Source organism: Tachypleus tridentatus, chromosome 1, assembly GCF_004210375.1.
Source record: "Tachypleus tridentatus isolate NWPU-2018 chromosome 1, ASM421037v1, whole genome shotgun sequence".
Classification (NCBI taxonomy): Eukaryota; Metazoa; Arthropoda; class Merostomata; order Xiphosura; family Limulidae; genus Tachypleus; species Tachypleus tridentatus.
This window is the reverse complement of record NC_134825.1, coordinates 8,469,232-8,481,843: the sequence shown is the minus strand read 5'-3', so window position 1 is coordinate 8,481,843 and position 12,612 is coordinate 8,469,232. Positions and strand designations below refer to the sequence as shown.

General features: G+C 33.9%; 1 protein-coding gene across 1 annotated transcript in view; it reads right to left on the bottom strand.

Moving 5' to 3' along the window:
• Positions 1–12,612, bottom strand: part of LOC143223690 (sushi, von Willebrand factor type A, EGF and pentraxin domain-containing protein 1-like) — a 127,354-nt gene that overhangs the window by 96,254 nt on the left and 18,488 nt on the right. Inside the window, exons 6-10 of the mRNA XM_076452029.1 lie at positions 10,180–10,368; positions 7,526–7,711; positions 7,083–7,271; positions 3,625–3,810; positions 3,178–3,366 (exon numbers count right to left, since the gene is read on the bottom strand). Of these exons, the coding sequence (XP_076308144.1) occupies positions 3,178–3,366; positions 3,625–3,810; positions 7,083–7,271; positions 7,526–7,711; positions 10,180–10,368 (939 nt within the window). The remainder of the gene's footprint in view (positions 1–3,177; positions 3,367–3,624; positions 3,811–7,082; positions 7,272–7,525; positions 7,712–10,179; positions 10,369–12,612) is intronic.

Here is a 12,612-nt window from a genome sequence, read left to right as displayed (position 1 = left end):
GCAGCAACTCCTTAATGGGAAACGTTAGATCCAAAATGTTACTTTTACACTCCATTGATTCGAAATCCATAGCTAAGTACAAATAATTCTAAATAAAAAACAAACTTCAACATTAGTGTGACTTTTTTATTAAAAATATTAATCCCTCGTTCATCATTAGTGGTTCGTCACTTTCGGCACACAACATTGTAACAAAAACGTTTAGAGATATCTCACTTTAACACTTAGACTAACATAGATTTATACACAAAACGTGTTGAGCATGTCAGATGACGCAAAAGAAAAACACCCTACGCCACGCCGTCTCCTATGTATATAATTATTAAAGGTTCATAACATCATCGACTTATCTGTACTGATGTAGCACAGATAAAAGTGTACAATTCTTGGTTGGTTACTGTACAGCAATTGTTTTTCCAGTAATAACGAACATCCTTCATATTACAATCTTCCCGCAAGGTAAAGTCAATATAAAACACTATTTCTCTGCGAAAGACTACAGAGATGTCTCTATGAAGGAGAAAACGACGCCTATAAACAGTAAAATAGTAGCTTCCAAAGTACAATACTAGTTAACAAGTGGAACCAATTGTCTATCAAAGAGCACACAATGTGAAAAAGGAGAAAAAAATGACTGTGATGGAATAAAAACTTTCGATACGAAAGAGATTAAAGTGTTTATAAAGGAGTAAAAAAGGTGTTTTCGTCAATGAGACTGAAGTGTTCATAAAGGAGTAAAAAAGGTGTATTCGTCAATGAGACTGAAGTGTTTATAAAGGACTAAAAAAGGTGTATTCGTCAATGAGACTGAAGTGTTTATATAGGACTAAAAAGGTGTTTTCGTCAATGAGACTGAAGTGTTTATAAAGGACTAAAAAAGGTGTATTCTTCAATGAGACTAAAATGTTTATAAAGGACTAAAAAAGGTGTTTTCGTCAATGAGACTGAAGTGTTTATAAAGGACTAAAAAAGGTGTATTCGTCAATGAGACTGAAGTGTTTATAAAGGACTAAAAAAGGTGTATTCGTCAATGAGACTGAAGTGTTTATATAGGACTAAAAAGGTGTTTTCGTCAATGAGACTGAAGTGTTTATAAAAGACTAAAAAAGGTGTATTCGTCAATGAGACTAAAATGTTTATAAAGGAGTAAAAAAGGTGTTTTCGTGAAAGAGACTGAAGTGTTTATATAGGACTAAAAAAGGTGTTTTCGTCAATGAGACTGAATTGTTTATAAAGGACTAAAAAAGGTGTATTCGTCAATGAGACTGAAATGTTTATAAAGGAGTAAAAAAGGTGTTTTCGTCAATGAGACTGAAGTGTTTATAAAGGACTAAAAAAGGTGTTTTCGTCAATGAGACTGAAGTGTTTATAAAGGACTAAAAAAGGTGTATTCTTCAATGAGACTAAAATGTTTATAAAGGACTAAAAAAGGTGTTTTCGTCAATGAGACTGAAGTGTTTATAAAGGACTAAAAAAGGTGTATTCGTCAATGAGACTGAATTGTTTATAAAGGACTAAAAAAGGTGTATTCGTCAATGAGACTGAAATGTTTATAAAGGAGTAAAAAAGGTGTATTCGTCAATGAGACTGAAGTGTTTATAAAGGACTAAAAAAGGTGTATTCATCAATGAGACTGAAGTGTTTATAAAGGAGTAAAAAAGGTGTTTTCGCCAAAGAGACTAAAGTGTTTATAAAGGAGTAAAAAAGGTGTTTACGTCAAAGTGACTAAAGTGTTTATAAAGAACTAAAAAAAGTGTTTCCGTGAAAGAGACTGAGGTGTTTATAAAGGAGTAAAGAAGGTGTTTTCGTGAAGGAGTAAAATGTCTACAAGGAAGTACAGTGCAGCAGTGAAGAAGTACAAAGATTAACACATAGATCTTATATCATGTTTAAAGCTGTATAAAATACAACTAGATAACAATGTTTTACAAGACTTAGTTGTGCTCATTAGAGAACAAACGAATAAAGGTATTTCTCATATCAAATTACGTTTACCATCTATTAGGCCTAGCATGGCCAGGTGGTTAAGTCACTCGACTCGTAATCTGAGGGTCGTGGGTTCGAATCCCCTTCACACTAAACATGCTCGTCCTTTCAGCCGTGAGGACGTTATTAAGTGACGATCAATCCCACTATTCGTTAGTAACTGAGTAGCCCAAGAACTGGCGGTGGGTGATGGTGAATAACTGTCTTTCCTCTTGTCTTTCACTGCTAAATTAGTGAGGCGAAGCGCAGATAGCCCTCCTGTAGCTTTGCGCGAAATTCAAACCAAACCAAACTATCCATCTATTTGCTAAAAGACAGTGTATTGTACTAGATAGTATTACCCAGGTTTTTACAGCTTAGTCCTGTTATATATGGATCATAACTATTTGTTTTATACAGGCTAGTTCTGCCATTTCTGGATCATGACTATTAGTTTTGTACAGCTTATGTCCTGTTATTTATTGACCATAATTAGATTTGTAAGTCATGTTCTGTCATTTAGTGACCATAAATAGATTTGTTTTGTCTTGTCTTTCAACTTTCTGATTGCAACTGGATTTGAACAGTTTAGTTCTTTTATAGACCATAATTACAGGTTTCGTACAGTCTAGTCCTATCATTTACTGACCATAACTACAGGTTTCGTACAGCTCAGTCCTACCATTTACTGATCATAACTACATGTTTTATTCAGTTTACTCCTATCAGTTATTGACCATAACTACGGGTTTTGTACAGCGTAGTCCTACCGTTTAGTTTCGTACAGTCTCGTCCTATCCTTTAGTTTTGTGCAGCCTAGTCCTACCATTTATTGACCATAACTACAGGTTTTCTACAATCTAGTCCTATCGTTTTGGATCGTAGGTTTTGTACAGCCTAGTCCTACCATTTATTGACCATAACTATAGGCTTTATACCGTCTAGTCCTACTTCTTACTGCTCAACCTACTACAGGTTTTATACAGCCCAGTCGTACCATTTATTGACTATAAGTACAGGTTTTGTACAGCGTAGTCCTTCAATTTAGTTTTGTACAGTCTAGTTCTATTATTTATTACCATAACTACATGTTTTGTGTAAGTCTGATACTGATATTTTTACACTAAAATTATAGATTTTGCCAATTAATATAAAATATCCCGTTTTTATATAAGATTAGGTTCTTTTTCAATTCTTTACAACTATACTTACCAACACAGAGTGGTGGTTCACTCGTCCACCAGGAGGTTTCTTGGTCTTTCGTCTTACACGTAACCGAAGAATTTCCCACCATATGGAAGTTCGGTCTACACATAAACCTACAGACGCTGCCCAAGTTTCTTTCATTGGTGCACGATAGAAACCCGTGTTCTGGGACAGTTAGTGAAGGACACTTCTGGGCTGTGAAGAGAAAAAAAAAAGTTTAACTGTCCAAACATATTTTTTAAAATAAAAGCAGCTGCATTTTTATTGGTCAAGTTTAGAAAGAGGACACTTTAAGGTCAACTTAAGTTTAACTTGTTACAATTCCAAACTCATAATTACACAAAAGTTAATTTTATTTTTCTCGTAAGATATGAGATAATGTTATAGAATATTTTCCTGTTTATGTAGGTTACTCTTCACCACTATTTTCAATATTTTTATATCCTCACTCACCTCTACAAACTGGTGACTGACCAGTCCAATCGATATTGTTGTGGTAATCTCGACACGTGACTGAAACACTTCCAACAAGTAAGTAATGCCTTCTACATGAAAACTTACAGGTACTTCCTAACACTGATCCATCAGAACACAGAACGAATCCTTGATCCGGAGGATGTAATGGCGGACATTGCTTGACTGAAAAGAATCAGTTATATGGAATGAGAGTCGTGTTCTACCAGTGATTAGGAGAAATGACAAGGGGATTTAAAAATCTCAATTAGATTCAAACTTACTTCCAACAAATTAACTAGGGAAGTACTATTTTTATGTCTTATTTTACTTATTTAGTAACTGATTTATAACGCTGCAATGAACGTTAAATGTTTCCAACTGTATGCAAAATAACATCTTAACAAGAGCTTTGGTTGTCACAGACAAGTCTAGCCACGAACTATGGTGTTTTACGATAGGCCTCCTGGGCAGCAACTCCTTAATGGGAAACGTTAGATCCAAAATGTTACTTTTACACTCCATTGATTCGAAATCCATAGCTAAGTACAAATAATTCTAAATAAAAAACAAACTTCAGCATTAGTGTGACTTTTTTATTAAAAATATTAATCCCTCGTTCATCATTAGTGGTTCGTCACTTTCGGCACACAACACTGTAACAAAAACGTTTAGAGATATCTCACTTTAACACTTAGACTAACATAGATTTATACACGAAACGTGTTGAGCATGTCAGATGACGCAAAAGAAAAACACCCTACGCCACGCCGTCTCCTATGTATATAATTATTAAAGGTTCATAACATCATCGACTTATCTGTACTGATGTAGCACAGATAAAAGTGTACAATTCTTGGTTGGTTACTGTACAGCAATTGTTTTTCCAGTAATAACGAACATCCTTCATATTACAATCTTCCCGCAAGGTAAAGTCAATATAAAACACTATTTCTCTGCAAAAGACTACAGAAATGTCTCTATGAAGGAGAAAACGTCGCCTATGAACAGTAAAATAGTAGCTTCCAAGGTACAATAGTAGTTAACAAGTGGAACCAATTGTCTATCAAAGAGCACACAATGTGAAAAAGGAGAAAAAATGACTGTGATGGAATAAAAACTTTCGATACGAAAGAGATTAAAGTGTTTATAAAGGAGTAAAAAAAAAAGGTGTTTTCGTCAATGACACTGAAGTCTTTATATAGAATCACAAAAGGTATTTTCGTGAAAGAGACTGAAGTGCTTATAAAGGAGTAAAAAAGGTGTTTTCGTGAAAGAGACTGAAGTGTTTATAAAGGAGTAAAAAAGGTGTTTTCGTGAAAGAGACTGAAGTGTTTATAAAGGAGTAAAAAATGTTTTCGTCAATGGGACTGAAGTGTTTATAAAGGACTAAAAAAGGTGTTTTCGTCAATGAGACTGAAGTGTTTATAAAGGAGTAAAAAAGGTGTTTTCGTGAAAAAGACTGAAGTGCTTATAAAGGAGTAAAAAATGTTTTCGTCAATGGGACTGAAGTGTTTATAAAGGACTAAAAAAGGTGTTTTCGTCAATGAGACTGAAGTGTTTATAAAGGAGTAAAAAAGGTGTTTTCGTGAAAAAGACTGAAGTGCTTATAAAGGAGTAAAAAGGTGTTTTCGTGAAAGAGACTGAAGTGTTTATAAAGGAGTAAAAAAGGTGTATTCGTCAATGAGACTGAAGTCTTTATAAAGGACTAAAAAGGTGTTTTCGTGAATGAGACTGAAGTGTTTATAAAGGACTATAAAAGGTGTTTTCGTGAAAGAGACTGAACTGTTTATAAAGGAGTAAAAAATGTTTTCGTCAATGGGATTGAAGTGTTTATAAAGAAGTAAAATGGTGTATTCGTCAATGAGACTGAAGTGTTTATAAAGGACTAAAAAAGGTGTATTCGTCAATGAGACTGAAGTGTTTATAAAGGAGTAAAAAAGGTGTTTTCGTGAAAGAGACTGAAGTGCTTATAAAGGAGTAAAAAGGTGTTTTCGTGAAAGAGACTGAAGTGTTTATAAAGGAATAGAAAAGGTGTTTTCGTGAAAGAGACTGAAGTGTTTATAAAGGACTAAAAACGGTGTTTTCGTGAAAGAAACTGAAGTGTTTATAAAGGAGTAAAGAAGGTGTTTTCGTGAAGGAGTAAAATGTCTACAAGGAAGTACAGTGCAGCAGTGAAGAAGTACAAAGGTTAACACATAGATCTTACATCATGTTTAAAGCTGTATAAAATACAACTAGATAACAATGTTTAACAAGATTTAGTTGTGCTCATGAGAAAACAAACAAATAAATGTATTTCCTATATCAAATTCCGTTTTCTATCTACTAGGCCTAGCATGGCCAGGTGGTTAAGACACTCGACTCGTGATCTGAGGGTCACGGCTTCGAATCCCCGTCACACCACTAATGCTTGTGCTTTCAGCCGTGGGGGCGTTATTATGTGACGATCAATCCCACTATTCGTTAGTAAATGAGTAGCCCAAGAACTGGCGGTGGGTGGTGGTGAATAACTGTCTTCCCTCTTGTCTTTCACTGCTAAATTAGTGAGGCGAAGCGCAGATAGCCCTCGTGTAGCTTTGCGCGAAATTCAAAACAAACCAAACTATCCATCTATTTGCTAAAAGACAGTGTATTGTACTAGATAGTATTATCCACGTTTTTACAGCTTAGTCCTGTTATATATGGATCATAACTATTTGTTTTATACAGGCTAGTTCTGCCATTTCTGGATCATGACTATTAGTTTTGTACAGCTTATGTCCTGTTATTTATTGACCATAATTAGATTTGTAAGTCATGTTCTGTCATTTAGTGACCATAAATAGATTTGTTTTGTCTTGTCTTTCAACTTTCTGATTGCAACTGGATTTGAACAGTTTAGTTCTTTTATAAACCATAATTACAGGTTTCGTACAGTCTAGTCCTATCATTTACTGATCATAACTACATGTTTTATTCAATTTACTCCTATCAGTTATTGACCATAACTACGGGTTTTGTACAGCGTAGTCCTACCGTTTAGTTTTGTACAGTCTCGTCCTATCCTTTAGTTTTGTGCAGCCTAGTCCTACCATTTATTGACCATAACTACAGGTTTTCTGCAATCTAGTCCTATCGTTTTTGATCGTAGGTTTGGTACAGCCTAGTCCTAGCATTTATTGCCCTAACTATAGGCTTTATACCGTCTAGTCCTACTACTTACTGCTCAACCTACTACAGGTTTTATACAGCCCACTCGTACCATTTATTGACTATAAGTACAGGTTTTGTACAGCGTAGTCCTTCAATTTAGTTTTGTACAGTCTAGTTCTATTATTTATTACCATAACTACAGGTTTTGTTTAGTCTGATACTGATATTTTTACACTAAAATTATAGATTTTGCCTATTAATATAAAATATCCCGTTTTTATATAAGATTAGGTTCTTTGTCAATCCTTTACAACTATACTTACCAACACAGAGAGGTGGTTCACTCGTCCACCAGGAGGTTTCTTGGTCTTTCGTCTTACACGTAACCGAAGAATTTCCCACCATATGGAAGTTCGGTCTACACATAAACCTACAGACGCTGCCCAAGTTTCTTTCATTAGTGCACGATAGAAACCCGTGTTCTGGGACAGTTAGTGAAGGACACTTCTGGGCTGTGAAGAGAAAAAAAAAGTTTAACTGTCCAAACATATTTTTTAAAATAAAAGCAGCTGCTTTTTATTGGTCAAGTTTAGAAAGAGGACACTTTAAGGTCAACATAAGTTTAACTTGTTAGAATTCTAAACTCATAATTACACAAGTTAATTTTATTTTTCTCATAAGATATGAGATAATGTTATAGAATATTTTCCTGTTTATGTAGGTTACTCTTCACCACTATTTTCAATATTTTTATATCCTCACTCACCTCTACAAACTGGTGACTGACCAGTCCAATCGATATTGTTGTGGTAATCTCGACACGTGACTGAAACACTTCCAACAAGTGAGTAGTGCCTTCTACATGAAAACTTACAGGTACTTCCTAACACTGATCCATTAGAACACAGAACGAATCCTTGATCCGGAGGATGTAATGGCGGACATGCTGCAACTGTTATTCACATTAATTAATTTCATTTTATTCCTGTCAATTTTAGGTGCAAGTTTATACATAAAATAATAATTTGTAAAAGTAATTTGTTTAATTTTCGTGTCTTTCTTCTTATTTTGTACAACATTCATTACTAACTTATAAAACTTCTTGTCTTTACGAAGCAAGAACTAAATTAAACATTAGTGTTAATATATACAAAGTTAATATCTTTTTTCTCTCTCTACTGTTGTTTCTATTTGACCATTTTTATTCAAACCTTTTGGGTTATAAGATAAAACTGAAACAGAATCACAAAACGTCTTATCCAAATATACCGAATGTCATTTCCTCGGCTCGATGTTGTGTTCAAGGAAAAACGATTGAATAATAAATTTGTTTTGATTTTATGTGTCACTCTAATTAAAATAACATCTTGTAATAGGTTAGGGAACAATTTAACATTCGTTTTTAAGCTCTCATTGTTTGTTTCTTTACATTTGCCAGAGTTGTTAAGAAGACGATAAGAAAGGTACCTTCTACATTATACCAGGTAACCAGAAGTGGTAGGAACTTTACTTAACGAGATCACTTGGTCTTACACTCAGGAAATAAATTGGTTCTTAACAAGATCACTTGGTCTTACACTCAGAAAATAAATTGGTTCTTAACAAGATCACTTGGTCTTACACTCAGAAAATAAATTGGGTTTTCTTTTACTATTTTTTTAGTTGTATTGTAGTATCACCCTAGTTTGTTTGATTTTAAGTGGAAAATCACATAATGGGCTATTTGTCTGTAACCAAGCCAGAGAAGGAACCCTTATTTTTACCACTCATGCACCCTCACGCTGAAAGAAATAAAAATATTTATGTTAATTCAGAACTTATCCATTTTATCTCAGGTTTTAACATTTCTCGTTGAATAATTTGTTTGAAAATCCACAGACGAAAGTATTGGTTAATGTATCAAACTATGGACCCGAAGTTCCATGATTCTGGTGTTGATAGCGCAAAAATTAAAAAGATAAATGCACGTTATAAAGCAGTGGGTGTTTATAAATGTGTCGTTCAAGTTCCACTATTCAGTCTGCCAAGGTTATCACAAGAGCTAGCGGTCAGTGGAGCTGACTAAAAATGAAAGAAAAATATCTTCTTACTAACTCATTAAATACAAGCCTAATTTTGAGGTTCCTTTTATACTTCAATCATAATTCTGAAAGAACATGATAACGTATCAGATACATGACTCATCTTGGGCCTTTCGTGGTTAAACAAAACTGTAACATACCATAAAATGTTTCTAAATGATAACGATATAAACAAAAGCAAAACCTCAGTCTCACTTGTCTGCTCCAATAAACCAATTAATTTCCTATGCATAAAAAACAACAACAAAAAAAGGTTAAAACATAGGAGCCCTTTGTCGTCATAAACCTAGTTAGTGTAATATATATATATATATATAAAGATTTGAGATTAAATCGTCTTATAAACTTGAACTGTATTTGTTACTTCCTTGATGTTTTGAGAAAACTCTCCTGTTATGATTTAAAAACAAAATACTCCGTTAAAAGTCTAAAGAGACTTAGCTTTAGACTAGATCCGACAAAATATCGTGCTTAAAAAGTGATTTCGTTTTTTACATCACAGAGCAGAAACCGACTGGTCAAAATCCTTTGAATGATGCAATGATTCATATTAAATGATAATAATAAATAATATAGAAGTTATCTAGGGACAATATAATACATAATATAGAAGTTATCTAGGGACAATATAATAAATAATACAGAAGTTATCTAGGGACAATATAATAAATAATACAGAAGTTATCTAGGGACAATATAATAAATGATATAGAAGTTATCTAGGGACAATATAATAAATAATATAGAAGTTACCTAGGGACAATATGACCAGATTTTAGAATTCACAAACTTTTCTCTTTTTTTTATATCACAACACTTGAGATACACATATAATGAACTTCGTTTCTCAAGGCGTCACTTACAAGTTACTTTACATGCATAGCGTGTGCTTTGCCAGAATCACTGTTCCGAAATCAATTTTTAAAACAGTTTCCGAAAACAGTACGTCACAATTTCTGATAATGAATGTTATTATTTCTGTTCATTCAGATACGAAATGGGTTATCGGCGTTCAGTCCACTGCGAGGAACCGAAACTCAAATTTTAGTGTTTTAATTCCGCAAACATACCCTTTACCTGCCAGAAGACATTAAGCTTGACAGATGTAAGAACTACATATTTAAGACGGACATGGCACAGCCTGGTGGTTAGGGCGTTCGACTCGCAAAATGCAGTGGAATCAAAGTCGCCAAACATGTCAGCTGAGGGATCTTTTTCTAATGTTAATGCCAATTCTGCTGGTCATTAGTAAAAGAGTTTATCACTGCTAATTTAGGGACGGTTGTAACAGATAGCCCTCACAAATTCAAAACAAATGAAAGAAGTATTTGTAACCTACCCCTACAGAGCGGTAATATATCACTCCAGTGAATAGCACCGTCTTCGTTCCTACACTGAAGACTAGCGCTTCCAAGTAACTGGTAGTTTTTTCTACATGCGAACCTGCAGATGCTCCCGGGTATCAAGGGTCCACGGGTGCACATCATAAATCCATGATCTGGGACCGTCAGATTAGGACATTCCTGGACTAAGAGATAATATTAGTTATTCCGGTTTGTTTCTAACAAGTAAGAATCATCTTATATACTACTAAAAAATATGCAAAGAAATTCTTATGAAATTTCAAACTTCAATAGATTTTAAACTCACGGGCACCTGTCCACTAGGAAAGATACATTTGTTACATGATTGATGTCTTACAGTATTCGTTGATCAAATACAGAATGATTTGGCTGTTAATTTACTGTTTTTTGTATCATAATAAAGAAAGCCAAGTGTCGGTTGGCCACGCTCTATTTCTACGAACGTCATGTGTTACAGGTGTCCAGTTTCACTTTTCCTCCTATCATACTTCCTGTTTTTCATTGCCAGTTCCCATTATAGTTTCGGCACTTTTTGCTATATAAAAGCCTGTCACAAAGGGAGTTTTTACGCCAATGATTTACTTAATAGTGGGTGAAATTAATTTATTGTTTGTTATGAAGGGAAGTTTTTGATGATCGAGTATTTACAAGAAATGTGGTTTTAACAGAACTATTGGAATAATGTAATGGCCGTGGTTACAAAATAACTGTAAACAGTGGTTACTGGAAGAGGGATCGAAGTTAGGACACACACACTTCAGAAAAGGAAATAATACTCGTGATAGGCTTTGGATTTCCTGAGCTTGAAGGGTTTGCGTTCTTCCTATCATAGTTACAAAGTTACAAACGCATATTGAAGGGCTTTGCTAAGCTTTGGTTTCCCATCACTTTTGACAGGATTTTATACCAGTGAAGCAGCAAAATATGGAGTGATTTAGTTTTTATGCCACACTCTTCGGTATTTAGTACTTGAAGTATCGCATCGTGAAGTTGTGATAAGATTATAACGACATGATTCCTGTATCTTCAGAAACTTTGGCTTTCAGTAAACATTAGCCTTTTTTTACAGAAAAATTAGAATTTCCAATAAAGTATTTTTGCGAAAAATTAATTTTTAATGTATGCAATCAAGAAAGTTACTGCTTCGAGATTTTCATGTTAAGTTTCAAAATACTTTTCTCCTTCTAAAAACATCCCCCTAGTGGCTCAGCGATATGTCTGCGGACTTACAACGCTAAAAAATGGGGTTTCAATAACCGTGGTGGGCAGAGCACAGATAGCCCATTGTGTAACTTTGTGCTTAATTCAAGACAACAACAACCTTCTAAAAATTAGAAAAATTCTTTTGTGTAATTTCTAAAATCGCCGAAAGAAATTCCCAACTTTTTCTTATATAAATATTTGTATTTTATCTTCGTATTTTATCTGGTATATTTCAGTAAACATTATTAGCCTTCATATTTTATCTGGTATATTTCAGTAAACATTATTAGACTTCGTATTTTATCTGGTATATTTCAGTAAACAGTATTAGCCTTCGTCTTTTATCTGGTATACTTCAGTAAACATTATTAGCCTTCGTATTTTATCTGGTATATTTCAGTAAACATTATTAGCCTTCGTATTTTATCTGGTATATTTCAGTAAACATTATTAGCCTTCGTATTTTATCTGGTATATTTCAGTAAACATTATTAGCCTTCGTATTTTATCTGGTATATTTCAGTAAACATTATTAGCCTTCGTATTTTATCTGGTATATTTCAGTAAACATTATTAGCCTTCGTATTTTATCTGGTATATTCAATACCCCAATTTCACGAGATGTCAGTCAGTTTGACTAGCCTCGTTACCCCCATACAAAATAAATTAAAACTTTTTTCTGTCAAGAATTACTTCAAATTTTAGTAGTAAATTACATGTGTTTACATGTTAACAACTTAGGAGTTGTTTACATTATACACCTGTTTCTAATTAAGTTTTATTGTCATGACTGTCGAACTGTGTAAAAAATTGTTGGTCAACTTCTGTTGCATATAGAATGTCGGATTTTCATGTGCAAATTTTTAGTGGCTGAAAGAGAAACATTATTGTTAATTTGTCAGAATAATATAATATATTGTTTGGTTCATTTCAAGCTCACTTTACTTTTCTTATTTCATAAACTAAATCATACTTATATTTATTTTTATCACCATGGATAAAATTAGTATTAGTGTAATTTTCTTGTACGAGTTCAGGCTTGGTCACAATGCAACGACAGTAGCTCGTAAAAAAAACATGCATTTGGTGAAGGCACAGCTAATGGGCACATAGCACAGCGTTGGTTTATGATATTTCGCTCTGGCGACACAAGTCTTGAAAATAATCCATTTACTGACTTCAAACAGCCATCAATAAGGAAGAAT